Below are 14,769 nucleotides of genomic sequence, written 5' to 3'. Positions count from 1 at the left end.
TTGCACTTTTCTTGTAATTCTGCGGTCTTATGCTTACGCCATTGGCGTTCAGCTCTACGTACCTGAGCTTTCATCTGTGAGTGCTTGTTGCAGTTCCAGCCCTGCTAGTTCTTGTCTTGTTTGTCTCTAGCTTCAGTTCCCCTCCTGTTTGTTTCTAGCTTCAATTCCCCTCCTGCTTGTATCTACCCTGGTTGTCTTTAGCTTCAGTTCCCCTCCTGTTTGTATCTGCCCTGTTTGTCTGTAGCTTCAGTTCTCCTCCTGTTTGTATCTGCCCTGTTTGTTTCTAGCTTCAGTTCCCCTCCTGCTTGTATCTACCTTAGTTGTCTTTAGCTTCTGTTCCCCTCCTGTTTGTATCTGCCCTGTTTGTCTCTAGCTTCGGTTCCCCTCCTGTTTGTATCTGTTGTTTGTAGGAGGAGTAGGCTCTTGAACAACACTAGTAGGCGACGTAGATTAGGAACAATCTCTTTATTTAAATATACACTCGACTCAACACAGCCGTGTTTCGGCGCTACAGACGACTTCACAGAAGTGCAATTGAATACGCTGAGCTTTTTTTCCTGCATCGGCAGTGGATTACAATTTGCTTTCATTATCTTTGAGCTTAATATTCGTATATTTATATATCACCTTTATCACTCCTGAAGAAGGCGTCTGTAGCGCCGAAACACGGCTGTGTTGAGTCGAGTGTATATTTAAATGAAGAGATTGTTCCTAATCTACGTCGCCTACTAGTGTTGTTCAAGAGCCTACTCCTCCTACTCCCCCTTTCCTCAGATTCTACTTTTCGTAGGAATTTGTGTACCTCCACCCTTGTGGTGGTTTGGCTTGCGTGTATCTGTTGTTTGTCTGCATGGGTCAACTTTGTATCCTGCTTGTGTCTGCCCTGTTTGTCTTCAGCCCCAGTCCCCTTCCTGCTTGTCTCTGCCCTGTTTTGCTTTCAGCTTCTGTTGCTGCCAAGCTTGTTTGAGTATCCTGAGTCCTGCTTGAGTATCTTGAATCCTGTTCTTGCCAAGCTTGTTTGAAAATCCTGAATCCTGCTTGAGTATCCTGAATCCTGTTCCTGCCTAGCTTGTTTGAAAATCCTGAATCCAGCTTGAGTATCCTGAATCCTGTTCCTGCCAAGCCAAGTCCATTCCAGCATCTGGTTCCAGCCAAGCCAAGTCCGTTCCAGCATCTGGTTCCAGCCAAGTCAAGTCCGTTCCTGCATCCACTTCCAGCTGAGCCAAGCCAAGTCCGTTCCAGCATCTGGCTCCAGCCAAGCCCAGCCAAGTCTGTTCCTGCATCTAGGTCCAGCCATGTCAAGTCCATTCCAGAATTCTGTCCAGCCAAGCGTGTTTGAGAGTCCTGAATCTTGTACTAGTCTCTCTCTGTTAGTCTTGCTTCCTGTTGGATGGTTCACCTGCTGCTGCCAGTCCCCGGCAGCGGCCCAAGGGCTCACTACTCCAGATCATTCCTCACAGTTGTGACAATGAGACATATAAATGACTGTTACACGAAGCTGGGAATGTTTTCTGATGTGCAGTTGGAGGTTGGAATGTTGCCTAAGGTACATATTAGTTGGTTACTGCACACATACCAGGAAAGACGGATACTGCATTACATCATAACCCGCTCCTGCTATCAGCAAGAGCAACCTGGTGTTGGCTCTGCAAGCATCTCCTCAGCCGCCTCACCATATCTGTCTGTATTCCGTAATCCAGATTTTCCGGTAGGTACTATGTCTCCAGTGTTTGCCCGGTGGAAACAAATGGGAGTGCAATATTTGGTTCAACTACTGGTCGATGAGGGAAAATTAAAGCCCTTCATGGACTTGCAGTGCGAACATAATTGGCCTCTCATTGACTTTTTGGCATACCTACAACTGCAGCACTATGCTAGAGCGTTGGGCTAGGAGAACCTAACAGAGGATTTACAAGACACTTTGAACACAGCTCTGACACTAGGAGCACAAACAATGATACCATTATGATTCCACCACAGGTACCTGTTGGATTCCACAGAGGATTTGGACTACAGTTTCTTTGCTTAAGCATGGTCCAAGGAGTTGGAAGAGGACATAACAATGGAACAGTTTAAAACGTTTGTGATGGACATACAAAAGCAATCCTCTTTTATACAATATTAGGAAGCACAATATAAATTTGCATTGAGGCTTTATATTTCACCGCTTAGAGCACACCAAGCGTCCTTTGGAACCACTGGAAATTGCCCAAAGTATAATCAGAACTCGGCAAATTTGAGCTATTATGTTTTGGAAATGTCCTTTGGTCAGCAAATTCTGGACACAGTTGTTACAAAACATAAATGTTCTGTGGAATCAACAAGTGAAGAGGAAGGCATTGATGCTGTTCAATGTATTTCAATGCTGAACACAGGCTTTGGTGGGATTTAAATGCTTCCCACGCCGCGCTGTTATGATTGGCCAGAAAGCCATACTGCTTTGCTGGAGACAGCCCACGGGCCCTACTTTCAAAATGTGGAGAACGCATATGATTGACTTGCTTAAATTGGAACGCTTTGATATCAAAGGCATTACCTCCAAAGAAGGAGAAGCCTTTCAGCGTGTCTGGGAACGCTTTTGGGATACCCTGCACCCCAGGGCGAGGAGCCAGCTGTTGAATCGGCCATGAGGATGCCTCTAAGAGACTGTGATGAATACCAGTGGTCTCCGCCAACTGTGGGAGGGAGGGAAGGAGGGGTAGGTGGGAAGGGGAGGGAGGTAGGCCGGGGGGGGGGGGGGGGGGTTAGTAAAGGTTTGAACAAAATTTCAAAATGTTTGTTGGTTCTGCATTGAGTAACAAGATCTTGTGAATCTTTGATGTTTTGCTTGTAATGCTGGCATCTGTTTAATAAAGATGATTTAAACATAAAACGCTGAAACTGGAATTCAGATATTCAGGCTGGTACTTGCTCAGTTCTAGCAGTATTTTACAAAAGGCTCCACCAAACATGGAGCCTTTGTAAATAACTATAAGGGTATGCGGGAGTGCATGTGTATTTGCTGGTATGCACAATAGGAGCAGCCATTTTATAAATATATATATTGAAAAAATAAGCAGCACAAACTGGCACTTCTACATGGATGCAGCGATTTTGTAACTTCCAAGTTTTAAGTGACGTTGCTTTTCACGTGTAGCTGTCCCATTTAACAAATAAACAACAGGAGATTTAAAAGAATTACTTCTTTAATCCCTCATATTAAGCTCTAGTCGAAACTGGCACTTTTGAAAAATCTGTGCGTGTCTTTGAGCTGTGAAAAAATTTCCCCATAAATGGGTATTTTCTTTGTAAAATGAGGAATACACATGTAGATTTTTGTTCTGCCCAACGCATGTCCAAACTAAGCCCCTTGAAATCTCTGGTGGTGTGGATATTTTTGAAATCACTATTTATATATGAGTGCAGTCTATACACATAAATGATGCTTCTTACACAAGGAGGTGCTTTTAATTTCAGCTTTGTACATGGAACTCAAATTAGATTCATTATGAGGAAGGTTTTATTTAGTAATTTGTGGCGAATTAGGCAAATTAATTCATATTTTCATACTGAACAATTAGTATCATGATACAGGCTCTTATTTTAACTCATCTGGACTATTTTATTTGGGATTATAATCTGAGAAGCCCTTTTGCTAAACTGTGCTAAAAGGTGGCCTGCGCTATGATTAGCGCATAGGTTCCCTCCCCCACGCTGAGACCATCTTTAGTGCAGCTGTAAAATGGCCAAGTTTTAATTTCCTCAATTAGGGGATCTTTTACTAAAGCTTAGCTTGAGTTATCAACAGCAGGACCCATAGGACTAAAATAAGCCCTGCTGCAGATAACTCGAGCTAAGTTTTAGTAAAAGACCCCTTAATGGCCACTTTTATTTTTTAGTGCCAAAGTTGCTTGCGCACATGCCAGAACTACTGCAGGACGCTGAGCGTGCCCCCATGGTAGTATATTTTTGTACGCGGGAAGCATGCTTAACACTGCTTAGTAAAAGGACCCTGAATTTATTATCAAGGTTGCAGCTATTGCAAAATTTATACTTAAAAGTTCTAAATATGGTAGAACTTTATTATTATTGAGGAAGTTACATTGGGTTACCCGTACAGTTGAGAATTATTTTAAAATTATGTTTTGTTTTTTAAAATTGTTAAAGGCATTTCTCTAAAGCATATATTATAACATTAGTGTCTTTTCTGGAGTCTGAGACTATCACACTCCAGTGAACAATTTCTCCTAAGTTTTCCCTCTGTGAAAAATGTCCATTTTAAAAGCATGTTAATATTGGACTGCTATGGAATGGAATGCTTTACCTAATGATATCAGGATTATTAATTCTCACGTCTTGTTCTGTCACTCTCTCAAAATGATTTTATTTAGGAAATTTCTGTTGTAATAATTATGGAATTTAAGATTTTTATTTTACACTAGTAAAAAAGGCCCGTTTCTGACACAAATGAAACGGGCGCTAGCAAGGTTTTCCTCATTTAGCAGTTGCCTGTGAGGTGTGATGCCCCCCCTCCCGGCACCATCCCACCCACGGCGATGCATCCAGCCGCTGCCATCCGACTCACCGTGCCCATCGCACCCACCTTGGCGTTGGTTTGGCGGCGGGGGACCCGGAACCCCGCCACCACAAGTCCTGTGTGCTGACTACGGCGTCATCGTTGGTAGCTGTGCAGGGCGGAGTTGTGTGCGTCTGACTTCATGCACGTGGACGTCAGACGCACAGAAGCCCTGCCTCCACAGGCTAGGAACGCCGAAGATGACGCCGTAGTGAGCAGACAGGGCTTGTGCTGGCGGGGTTTCGGGTCCCCCGCCGGCAAAGCAACGCGAAGGTGGGTGTCTCAGGAGGGGGTTGTTGCGGGGGGGTGCTGGAGGTCCTTGTGTTGAGTTGCAGCTTTAGGGGGGGGGGTGAACGAATCTGTGGGCGGGGCTTGTATTTTTTGAGGTTTGGTGCGCGGGGGGGGGGGGGGGGGGGTGTTGGATGTGGGAACAGTGGTCTCCGGAGTCATTTGCACTTCGTAGCTTTGGAGGTGCGTCCCCTTTCCGCGGTTGGGTTGGCAGGGGGAGGAGTAGGGAAACACGCTCCTACTCCTACTCCCCCTGCGTGGGTGTGAACCGTTTGTTTAGATGATTTTTTTTCCTGCCCTCGACGTCATGACGTTTGACGCGAGGGCGGGGCACAGGTCTGTGGGGTGGCTTCACCACCATGAATCCACGAACCGTTCTGGGAGACTGACTGACTTCAGTGACGTCAGTGTCCTTAGAACGTTGAAGTTGCTTTTTATTATAGTAGATATCATCACTTAATGAATTACATTTGATCTCACTTAATGACATTTTGGGTTTTTTACTAAATCACAGTAAAATTTGCAGTTACAGCAGATTAATGCGGAATTTTACCACATGGTAGTTGCAAATTTATGTTAAATCTTTTTATCAACAAAGCAAAACATACGTACATCAATACTGTATTTACACCAAGACAGCACAAGTTTGTGTATCAGCTGGTACAATGCTTTTATATAACAGGTTCAATATTTCTTTCATAATCCCTACCTACCCCCTCTCCCTTTTACTTCCATCTTTATTATTGGAAAATCACAAAACAAACAACTTTCATAAAGTTCATATTACTTATATTGAACTAAACAACTCCAACTGTAGCCTACCCCTTCTCCCTTGCCCAAACCCCAAAAGCAAGAAATATGATGACAGGTATCACTTTCAAAGCACTTAGACTTACAAAGAGGTTGGTTTGTAACTTTATAAGTCTAAGTGCTTTGAAAATTTGCCTCCATATCTACTGTCTTACTCAGGGATGATAAACAGATTTGGGGGCCCTTTTACTAATCCGTATAAGCGTCTACGAGCGCCCAATGTGCGCCAAAATGGAGTTACCGCACAGTGTTCAAAGAACACTATTTAAACAAGCTGAATGGCGAAAAAAGAACCTAGAAAACTTTATAAGTAATGGGTGCAGAAAACAGACCAAAAACATGCAACAGGACCAAATGTGGCTCTTGTGGTAATTTCATTTTTGCTGCACGTCTGATACGCGCAGCTAAAAAATAATTTTTATTTTCTGCCGCACGTATCGGACGCATTCCAAGTGGCATTTGGTGTGCGTAGGTCATTAACGAACGGTTACCGCAGGAGACTTTACCACTAAGTCAATGGCTGGTGGCAGTGGCGTAGCCAGACCTGACATTTTGGGTGGGCCCAGAGCTAACATGGGTGGGCACTATGTATATAGGTTATGAGTAGCCTTTCTTGGGATACATACAGAACATAGCTAGAATGTTTCCTCTAACAGCTTTCCATAGGAAAAATGTATTCAAATTCTGATAGCACCTCAATAATAGCAACACAAAATCCCTTCACTGCCAGGTACTTTGTGAAGTAACACTATATCCTGCAAAGAAGCTTCTTAGAGCCTATGCTGCAAACCTTAACACCAATTCTGAATAGGAATACCAGTAACAGTACCTTTAAAAAGGCGGCAGTGAATACAACAGCAATACACATGCCATTGGAATAGCCAGACAAGTCATAGATCCTCACACAAACCACATGCCAGCAGAATCTCTCACCTGCTCGGTCACAGGTAGAACACAGACCAACCTTATCAATTACAAAATAAAAGACCAAAAATTTAAATTTGTCCTGTAGTCCTTCCTTTCCCTACCCCCCCCCCCCCATCCATCCCAGTGGCCCTGCATCAGCCCTCCCCTACTCTCCCCTATCTCCCCATTCATCCACATAGCCCAGCATCAGCCTTTCCCTTCCTTCCCATCCTTCCCATAGCTAGGCATCAGCCCTATCCTACTCTCACCCCTCCCTATAGCCTCAGCCCTGCCCTACTTCTACTCATCCCCTGCTCTTTCCATTCTCACCCTCCCCCACCCTGAAGCACACCAGCACTAAATATAAAACATTTTGGGTTTTTTAATGTCCTTTGCACTGTAGAGTCCACCCCCACCCAGAAACCTGCCTACATTAAATACAAAACTTGTTTTTTTATTTTAACCTGGGCACTGTAGAGCCCACCCCCACCCAGAAACTCACCTTTATTAAAATTTATTGTTGGTGGGTTTCTGGGTGAAGGTGGGCCCTTCACTGAGGAGCACGGGGGGGGGGGGGGGGGGGGGGGGGGGGGGTGGAATGCAAGGCAGGCGACCTGAGAATATCAACAGCCCATACTCATTTTGCAAGGCGATCCTACCTAGTATTTCTTTCCTTCGTTGAGTGTGGGGTTGATCGGTATAAACTCATTCAAAATCCTCCCTAATTACTCTGTTGCCCTTGCCTTTCTGCTGGATCCACCAGCACACGACCTCTTCACACTTCTGTTGCCACCAGTATAGCGCACATAATTAGGGCTGGGCTTTTATATAACTTTCGCACACCAAGGCAGTGGTGTGCTGGTAAATGTTTTAACAGGCTCTCTCCCCGGGTATAGCCTGCAATTATTTTTGTTGGGGGGGGCATAGAGGCCCCAGTCTACCTCTGCGCCCCCCCCCCCCTCAAATTGCAAGGCTGGCTAAACCCAGAGAGAGAGCCTGGGAGGGGGCAATGCATTACTCTCTCCAGAAAAAAAAAAAAGAAAGATTTTAAATGCTCCCTGGTTCCAATCTAATTCATGTTTAATGTGGGATAAAATCCCAAAAATAAGTAAATAGATAGAAACTCTGAATGTTAAGCACCTGATTCTCATAATATGATATCTGTTTTAGTGGACCTTTTAGCAGGAGAAAAAAAATCTCTGCAAGTATATAACACATGCTAGGGTGTCCCTGTAACCAGCCCCTCCCTCCAAATGACACACTAATTACGATTTATAACAAATTACTACTCTACCTATAAAACGTTATACTTTCTCTAGTACATCGGTATGCTGCAGCAGCTGCCTGGTATGTCTTAAAATATAAATAAAATTAAATAAAAATGCTACCAACAATTAAGCACAATGTGGTTGCAGCAGCTCATCCAATCCGATCTGCTCTGGCTCCCTCCACCCTCCATTCCCCATCCCAGACTCACACTTTCTATGGCTCCTCCGGTTCCGTCTTCTCTGGTGGCGCTGCAGGTCACTCTCTCCTGATGATCTGCTCTCTCTGACAATAAGAGCAGATCGGGAGGGGACCCGCCACCAGAGACACCTTCCATCTGGCATCTGTCTCCGCCCTGCAGCACAGCCAAGAGGACCAAGCCACGTGAAAAAGCTGCGATCAGGGGGGCACACCGGCACAGAGACCACCACTGGCACTACCGGCAAGTTGAGAAGGCGCGCAAGTGAGCACACCACACACTCGGCCGCTGCACGATCAGTTTTTTTAAAAGCAGTGCTGCTGGAATACATCGTCAGGGAACAGGCTACTTCAGCCAATCCCAGGGGCCTTCCTTCAGCTTGTCCCACCCCGGAGGGTTGAAGAAAGGCCCCGGGATTGGCTGAAACAGCCTGTTCCCTGCCGACGTATACCATTCTGACCCGGATTTAAATTGAAGCAAGGCACAGGTAGGAGAGGTGCTGTTTTTGCTGCCAGTGCCAGCTGCCTAAATTTATGTAGCTGCGCAGCAGAACTGACAAGCAACTGTAGCCTGCCTATCTAGCACCTAGAAGATCCTCCTGATTGGGTGGGCCTGAACTGAGATTGGCTGGTGGTAAGGTCTCAGACCCAAATGGATGCGCTGAAAAATGATTCTGAGCACACCCAAAACCTGCACCTACACTACCACAGGACATTTTTCAGTGCACCTTAGTAAAAGGACTCCTTAGATTCTTATGACTCTTGCCATCCAAAAGAAAAATCCAAAATTCCCCCCTCCCCTCCCCCTTACCCTGGGGATCCTGGATGACTACCAACTATGAATCAGTGTGTAGCATGCACATTACTTCCTCCATGACTCAGTTGATGCTTGGGTGGGTCACTCAGCTCAGTCTTAGCATCCTCATTGCAGGTCAGTTTCCTAAAGTGTTACTGCAAAGTGGCAGGTCTTCAAATGCATGTGGGGGTTGGATTTCTCACCCTTCCACTCCCCAGCGATGGCAGTGCTTCCTTCGATATTCTCAACCCTTTAGGCCATCCCCAGTGATGGTAGTGCTCCCTCTGGTTTTCTCACCCCTCTGGGCCATCCTGCCCCGATACTGACCCACAGCACTCACTCTGGTTCACTCGCCATTCATTCCTGAGCTGAGTGTTGGGCACTAAAAGAGAGCCTCCCTCTGAGGCACAGCTGAGTGTGCGATTAGAGCAGTCAGTCTCCTGTGGGCCTGATGTCGGCTCTCCGCCTCGGTGGTGCTGATCATGTAAATAATGAGCACAGGTCATGCACCATTGAACAGGGCCAAAGGGCAAAAACTGAAAAGCATGTGAACCAGAAACTCATGATCTGATAAGACAGTCCTGTGTGCAAGCAGGCATGAGAATGGAGCAATTATCAATAGACAAAAAAATGTGGTTTAGCAACTGAGGGGAAACAGATGGTGTTGAAAGAAAACAGAATGATCTCTGAGGAAGATAACTTACTAAACCTATGGGAAGCGTTGTTTAAAATAAAGGTATATAAGCAACTGAACTAAAGCATATCTTTGGAGAGACGGTTACAGATAACACCTATTTGTAGCAGTGCTGTCCTCCCATGAGAAACTATTTATTATATCTATACTTTGGTAAGTAATAAAATTTTGCTTTTCTCACACGTGGCCTTAGTCTTTTATCACTCCAAATTGTGAGTGGCTGGTACATAATAATTTTGGAGTGGTGGTAAAAAGACTAGAATATAACAATCACCAGGGAGGGGAACTCCCTTGCAGATCTCTCGCTGCAGGCACAGGGCGCTTCTGTATCCCATGTCTCAGGGGTCCGTGGGCGCTGTTTTGTGATTTTTCAGTACAGGGACTCCCCTTCCTGCGGCTTGCTCAAGGAGGTTTGCACTCCACCTCATGGTGCCAGACTCTGGGATAGAACTCCAGGGATCTCCCGCTGCCAGCTCTGGGTGCTCCCACGGCTGAAAATAGTTTATGTATCAGCTGTGCCTCCTGTGTCCTAGGGGTCCGTTGGTGTCGCTCGGTGCTGTTCTGATATCGGGTCTCCCCCTTTCCGCAGAGTGCTTGAGGAGGTTTGCCGGTGGAACTGACCTTCCTTTTTTTCCTGTTGATCTGCTGACTGATCTCCCAATTCTTGTTGATCTGCCAATTGATCTCCCGATCCAGTCTGGCTTCTTGCTGGCTCTTCTCCCATCAGGATCCCTTGGTCTGGTTAGTCAGTCGCGGCCAGGGTCTTCCAAACCAGCGAGGGATCCAGGAGCTTGTCGTGGAGCCTTCCAGCTATATGGCTATCTTGCACATTTCCTGTTCTTTGTATGTTGGACATACTGTTAAACAAATTTCTAGATTGCAGATGATACAGAACTCAGTGGCTAGATTGATACTTCGATGCTCTAAGTATGATAGAGTCTCTCTATTGCTTGCCAGGCTACACTGGTTACCAGTTCTGATTACAATTAAATTTAAGGTGTCATGTCTTGTATTTAAATGTCTTCATGGCTTTTGTTCCGTTGATCTTGTGTACAAGTTTAAGCTGTTACAAAGCTCAGTACTATCAAGGATATGTAACTCTAATGCTGGTTTTTCCATCAGTTAAAGGAATTTGTTTTAAAGCTTTATTTTCCAGATTTTTTTTTATTTTCTGCAGTTCATTTGTGGTATCATTTACTCTCAGACATGCATTCTCCATCAAATTTATTTGTTTTTAGAAAGGCCTTAACAACATTTGTTTCCTAACAATAATTAGTTGTGTTTTTACTAGTATTAGTTGTTTTTTTGTTTTTTTTATAAACATTTCTTGTAACATCCTGGTGATTTGCATCAGCACTTCTTTATGTTATCCCGCCTCGAATTCAGTAATGGAGATTTGGCGGGCTACAATTCTCATATAGCATAACTTCTGAGGCTGCATCTGTCTCGGCTGACTGAAAGGTCATCCAGGCCTTAGGGCTTGGCATCGAAGTGCCTGCTCACATCTAGTCTTCGAGAGAGCTTCCTCTCCCGATGTCGAGTGGTGCTGTGCAAGCAGAGGCACAGACACAGCTGGACCTCGAAGTCGGAGTGGCCGAGTGCTGCGGCTGGAGCAAGCTCCCTCGATACCTGACCACTTTGGAGTTGTAACAAACTTGCTAACTCCTCCTTCAGCATGACCCAGAACCGGCCATCGAGGACAGACATCAGTAAGGCTGGGGCCAGTGTCAGTGTGGAGGCAACCTGCTGAGTTGTTGGTGCCATATCAGTAGCAAGGTCCCGGCTGCATGGGGGTTGAGGTGATGGCACTAGAATAACAGAAGGAGAACAGTCCTCTCAGAATCAATGCTTCTCAAGTGCCGGCGATGCTGATGTTCCTGAGCTCCCAGCACCGAAGGGGACCAATGTCAGTACTTCTTGGCCTGACATCAGGGTCCCTTGGTGTCGATGAGAACGTTGATCTGTTTTGCGCCCTTGTTGGGAGTTGTCACACTACAAATGATACATTACATTAATCCAGCCCTGTGAAATGAATTTAAATCACTGAGAAATTGTTATCCTTTACAATAGCTTTCTAGCATGGGCGTAGTTTGGGGGGATGAGGGGGGCATTCCTGCCGCCCTGTGTTTAAACCTTTTATTTTAAGTCACAGCGATGGCAGTGAAAGAAACTGCACAGCAGGCTCGCTTCCCGCCTTTCCCTTCCCTCTCAGTCTCCCGCCTTCCTCTGATGATGTATTTCCTGTTTCCGCGAGAGCGGGACACTGAGTAGGAAGGGAAAGGCGGGAGGTGAGCCTCCTGTGCAGTATCCTTCACTGCCATCGCTGAGACTTAAAAGGTTAAAACGAAGGGCGGCAGGAACGGAGAGGAGGGCTGTCGGGGAGCTGAGGGCGGGCAGGTGGGGCCTGGTCGGAACTCGAACTCAGGAACTGAAAAGGGGGGGCTGAGGCAAGTCACTGGACATGGATGGGAGGGGAGGATAGGGAGCAAAGGAGAATCGTTGGACATGGATAGGAGGGGAGGGCAGGAGACAATTGCTGGCCATGGATGGGATGGGAGGGCAGGAAAGAGGAAAAATCGCTGGACATGGATGGGAGGGGAGGGGCAGAGGAGAATCGCTGGACATGGATGGGAGAGGGGAGGGCAGGGAAAAGAGAAATCACTGCGCATGGAGGGGAGGGCAAGGGAGAGAGGAGAATTGCTGGACATGGATGGATGGAGGGGGCAGGGGAGAGAGGAAATTTGCTGGACATGGATGGATGGAGGGGAGGGAAGACAGGAAGGAAATGCACATGGATGGAGAGGAGGGAAGAGAGGAGAAATGCTGGACATGGATGGAGTGGAGGGCAGGGAATAGAGGATAAAAGTTGGGCAAGGATGGAGGGAAGGAAAGACAAAGGAAGGAGATGCACACAGATGGAGGGAAAGGGAGAGAGGAGAAATGATGGACATGGATAGAGGGGAGGGAAGACAGAGGAAGTAGATGCACATGGATGGAGGGGAAGGGAGTGAGGAGAAATGCTGGATATGGATGGAGGGAAAACTACTGAATTTAAGGGCTGGAACACTTTGAGGGCAGATGCCGAAACTGGAGGAAGGACAGGGACAGGGCTACAGATGGTAGACACGACGCATAAGGACACAGAAGGATGGTGGACATGGTGAGAGAAAAAAATATCAAATGTAAAGAAGACACTGCATAAAGCAGAAGACACTGGGACCAAAGCGAATAGAAAAACTAAATGCTCAGACAACAAAGGTAGAAAAAAGTATTTTATTCAGAATTTATTAATTGGAATATGTCAACTTTTGGAAATGTGCATCTGTGATATTTGATGTAAGTAGTATTGCTGCATGCCAAGTCTGACTTCTTGAGGTAAGTTTCCAGTTCAGTATTTTGCCTTCATATTTTTTGATTTCTAGTTCCTTGTGTCATATCTGTTGTGTCATGTGTTTTTTATGTGTGATCAAGGTGCAGTATTCTGCTAGCGTGTAGCATTTGCAGCCCTTTTTTTTTGTTTTTTTTCCACTAGGTAGTGTTATTAGTGTTTTAGAGCCTGGCGTAATTACAGTGCTGCCTTTCCACACATAAGGTTGTAGCTTGTCCTGACCTTGGAATTAGTGCTGTTATGGTTTGGTAAGGTTATGAGTGTGTTTTTGCACAAGTTTGTGTATAGTGTTTTGCAGTGGAGAGATTGCGTGTTGGCCTGAGGTGGCACCAAAACATCACAAAGGGTTTTAGAGCCTAAATCATGACACACTACCTCTTGAAGAATCTACATATACAGCCTATGCATTTCTAAGGTCAACACTGGCATGGCATAGGAAAGGGGGTGGGGAAATACTACTGAAGAGGAAGAGGGAGTGCTGGGTAAGGAGGAAAGAAGGAAGGAAGGAAGAAAGGGCTGACTTTTTTTGAGAATAACCATAATGAATATGTATGATATATGCAAATGAATATACTAATATGCCCCACCCCATCCTTTGCCCCCCCAAATGAAACAGTCAAACGTTGCCCATGCTTTCTAGTAACACCCAAGAACTACAGTGAGCAGCTATGACAATCTAAGTATGACTATTAGCTTATCTTGGATTTATAAGCTTGCTACTGTGTTATTTTGATAGTTATTCATCTAAAGTGTATGGGGTCCTTTTACTAAGGTGCACTGAAAAATGGCTTGTGGTAGTATAGGCATGGGTTTTGGGTGCACGTCAATCCATTTTTCAGTGCGCCTGTAAAAAAGACCTTTTAAAAAATGTTTGCCGAAAATGGATGTGCGACAAAATCAAAATTGCCGTGCATCCATTTTAGGTTTGCGACCTTACCGCCAGCCATTGGCCTAGTGGTAAAGTCTCACATGGTAACCGGGTGGTAATGACCTACTTGCATCAAATGCCACTTTGCATGTGTCCAAAAATAAAAATTATTTTTTGGTTGCGCGAATTGGATGTGTGCCAAAAATGAAATTACCGCAAGAGCCATGCGGTAACCGTGCAGTAACTCTATTTTGGCGTGCATTGGGCACACATAGACGCTTACACGGCTTAGTAAAAGGGCCCCAATGTGCGCAATTAAAATTTCTCTCAAAAGTACAGAATCCTTTTACTTCCATAACTGCATTTTATTACCCATGGTACCAGTTCAATGGCTATTTCCTTCTTACCTTTCCTCTACAGACTGAGCGCACACAGTCTACAAGCTGTCCACTTTCAAGCTGAAATGCTCGACACCGTTTCATTTCCTGGTCCCACAGTTTTACAGCCCCTCCTTCTTTGGTTCTAAAACAAAATACATTACTGTTATTGAGCCCTTTGGTTGCAATGTATCACAAGTTCAAGGTTGTGCTATGTTTCAAAAATGTGCATTTTATACTGAAGCATAAGGTGCTGATATCAGTGCTTAAAAAGAACCTTTTCTTTATGTAAAGGATGATTTACTACTTAAAGATTGGTCCTCATTAAGAACATAAGACAAGTCATGCTGAGTCAGACCAAGGTCCATCAAGCTCACATTCCTGTCTCTGATAGTGGACCAGTCTGGGCTCTGCAGCTCCCAAAAAGTAGGCCTATTTCCCATAGTTCATTTTCAGGCATGGATAATGATTCTCCCAAGTCTACTCAGCTAATACATTTTTAATTGACATTTCCTCCAGGAACCTGATCCAATCCTCTTTTGAATCCTGCTTTGTTGGTCACCTTGACCACATCCTCCAGCAACAGATTCCACAGCTTAATTAATTGAGATTCATTTATCGCC

General features: G+C 45.3%; 1 protein-coding gene across 1 annotated transcript in view; it reads right to left on the bottom strand.

Moving 5' to 3' along the window:
- Window positions 1-14,769, bottom strand: part of EML6 (EMAP like 6) — a 744,128-nt gene that overhangs the window by 59,459 nt on the left and 669,900 nt on the right. Inside the window, 1 exon segment of the mRNA XM_030195849.1 lies at window positions 14,177-14,291. Coding sequence (XP_030051709.1) covers window positions 14,177-14,291 — 115 coding nt within the window.

The sequence above is a fragment of the Microcaecilia unicolor genome, chromosome 3 (assembly GCF_901765095.1).
Source record: "Microcaecilia unicolor chromosome 3, aMicUni1.1, whole genome shotgun sequence".
In the NCBI taxonomy this organism is placed as follows: Eukaryota; Metazoa; Chordata; class Amphibia; order Gymnophiona; family Siphonopidae; genus Microcaecilia; species Microcaecilia unicolor.
The sequence above is the reverse complement of the archived record's forward strand: the minus strand, read 5'-3'. Positions and strand labels throughout refer to the sequence as shown.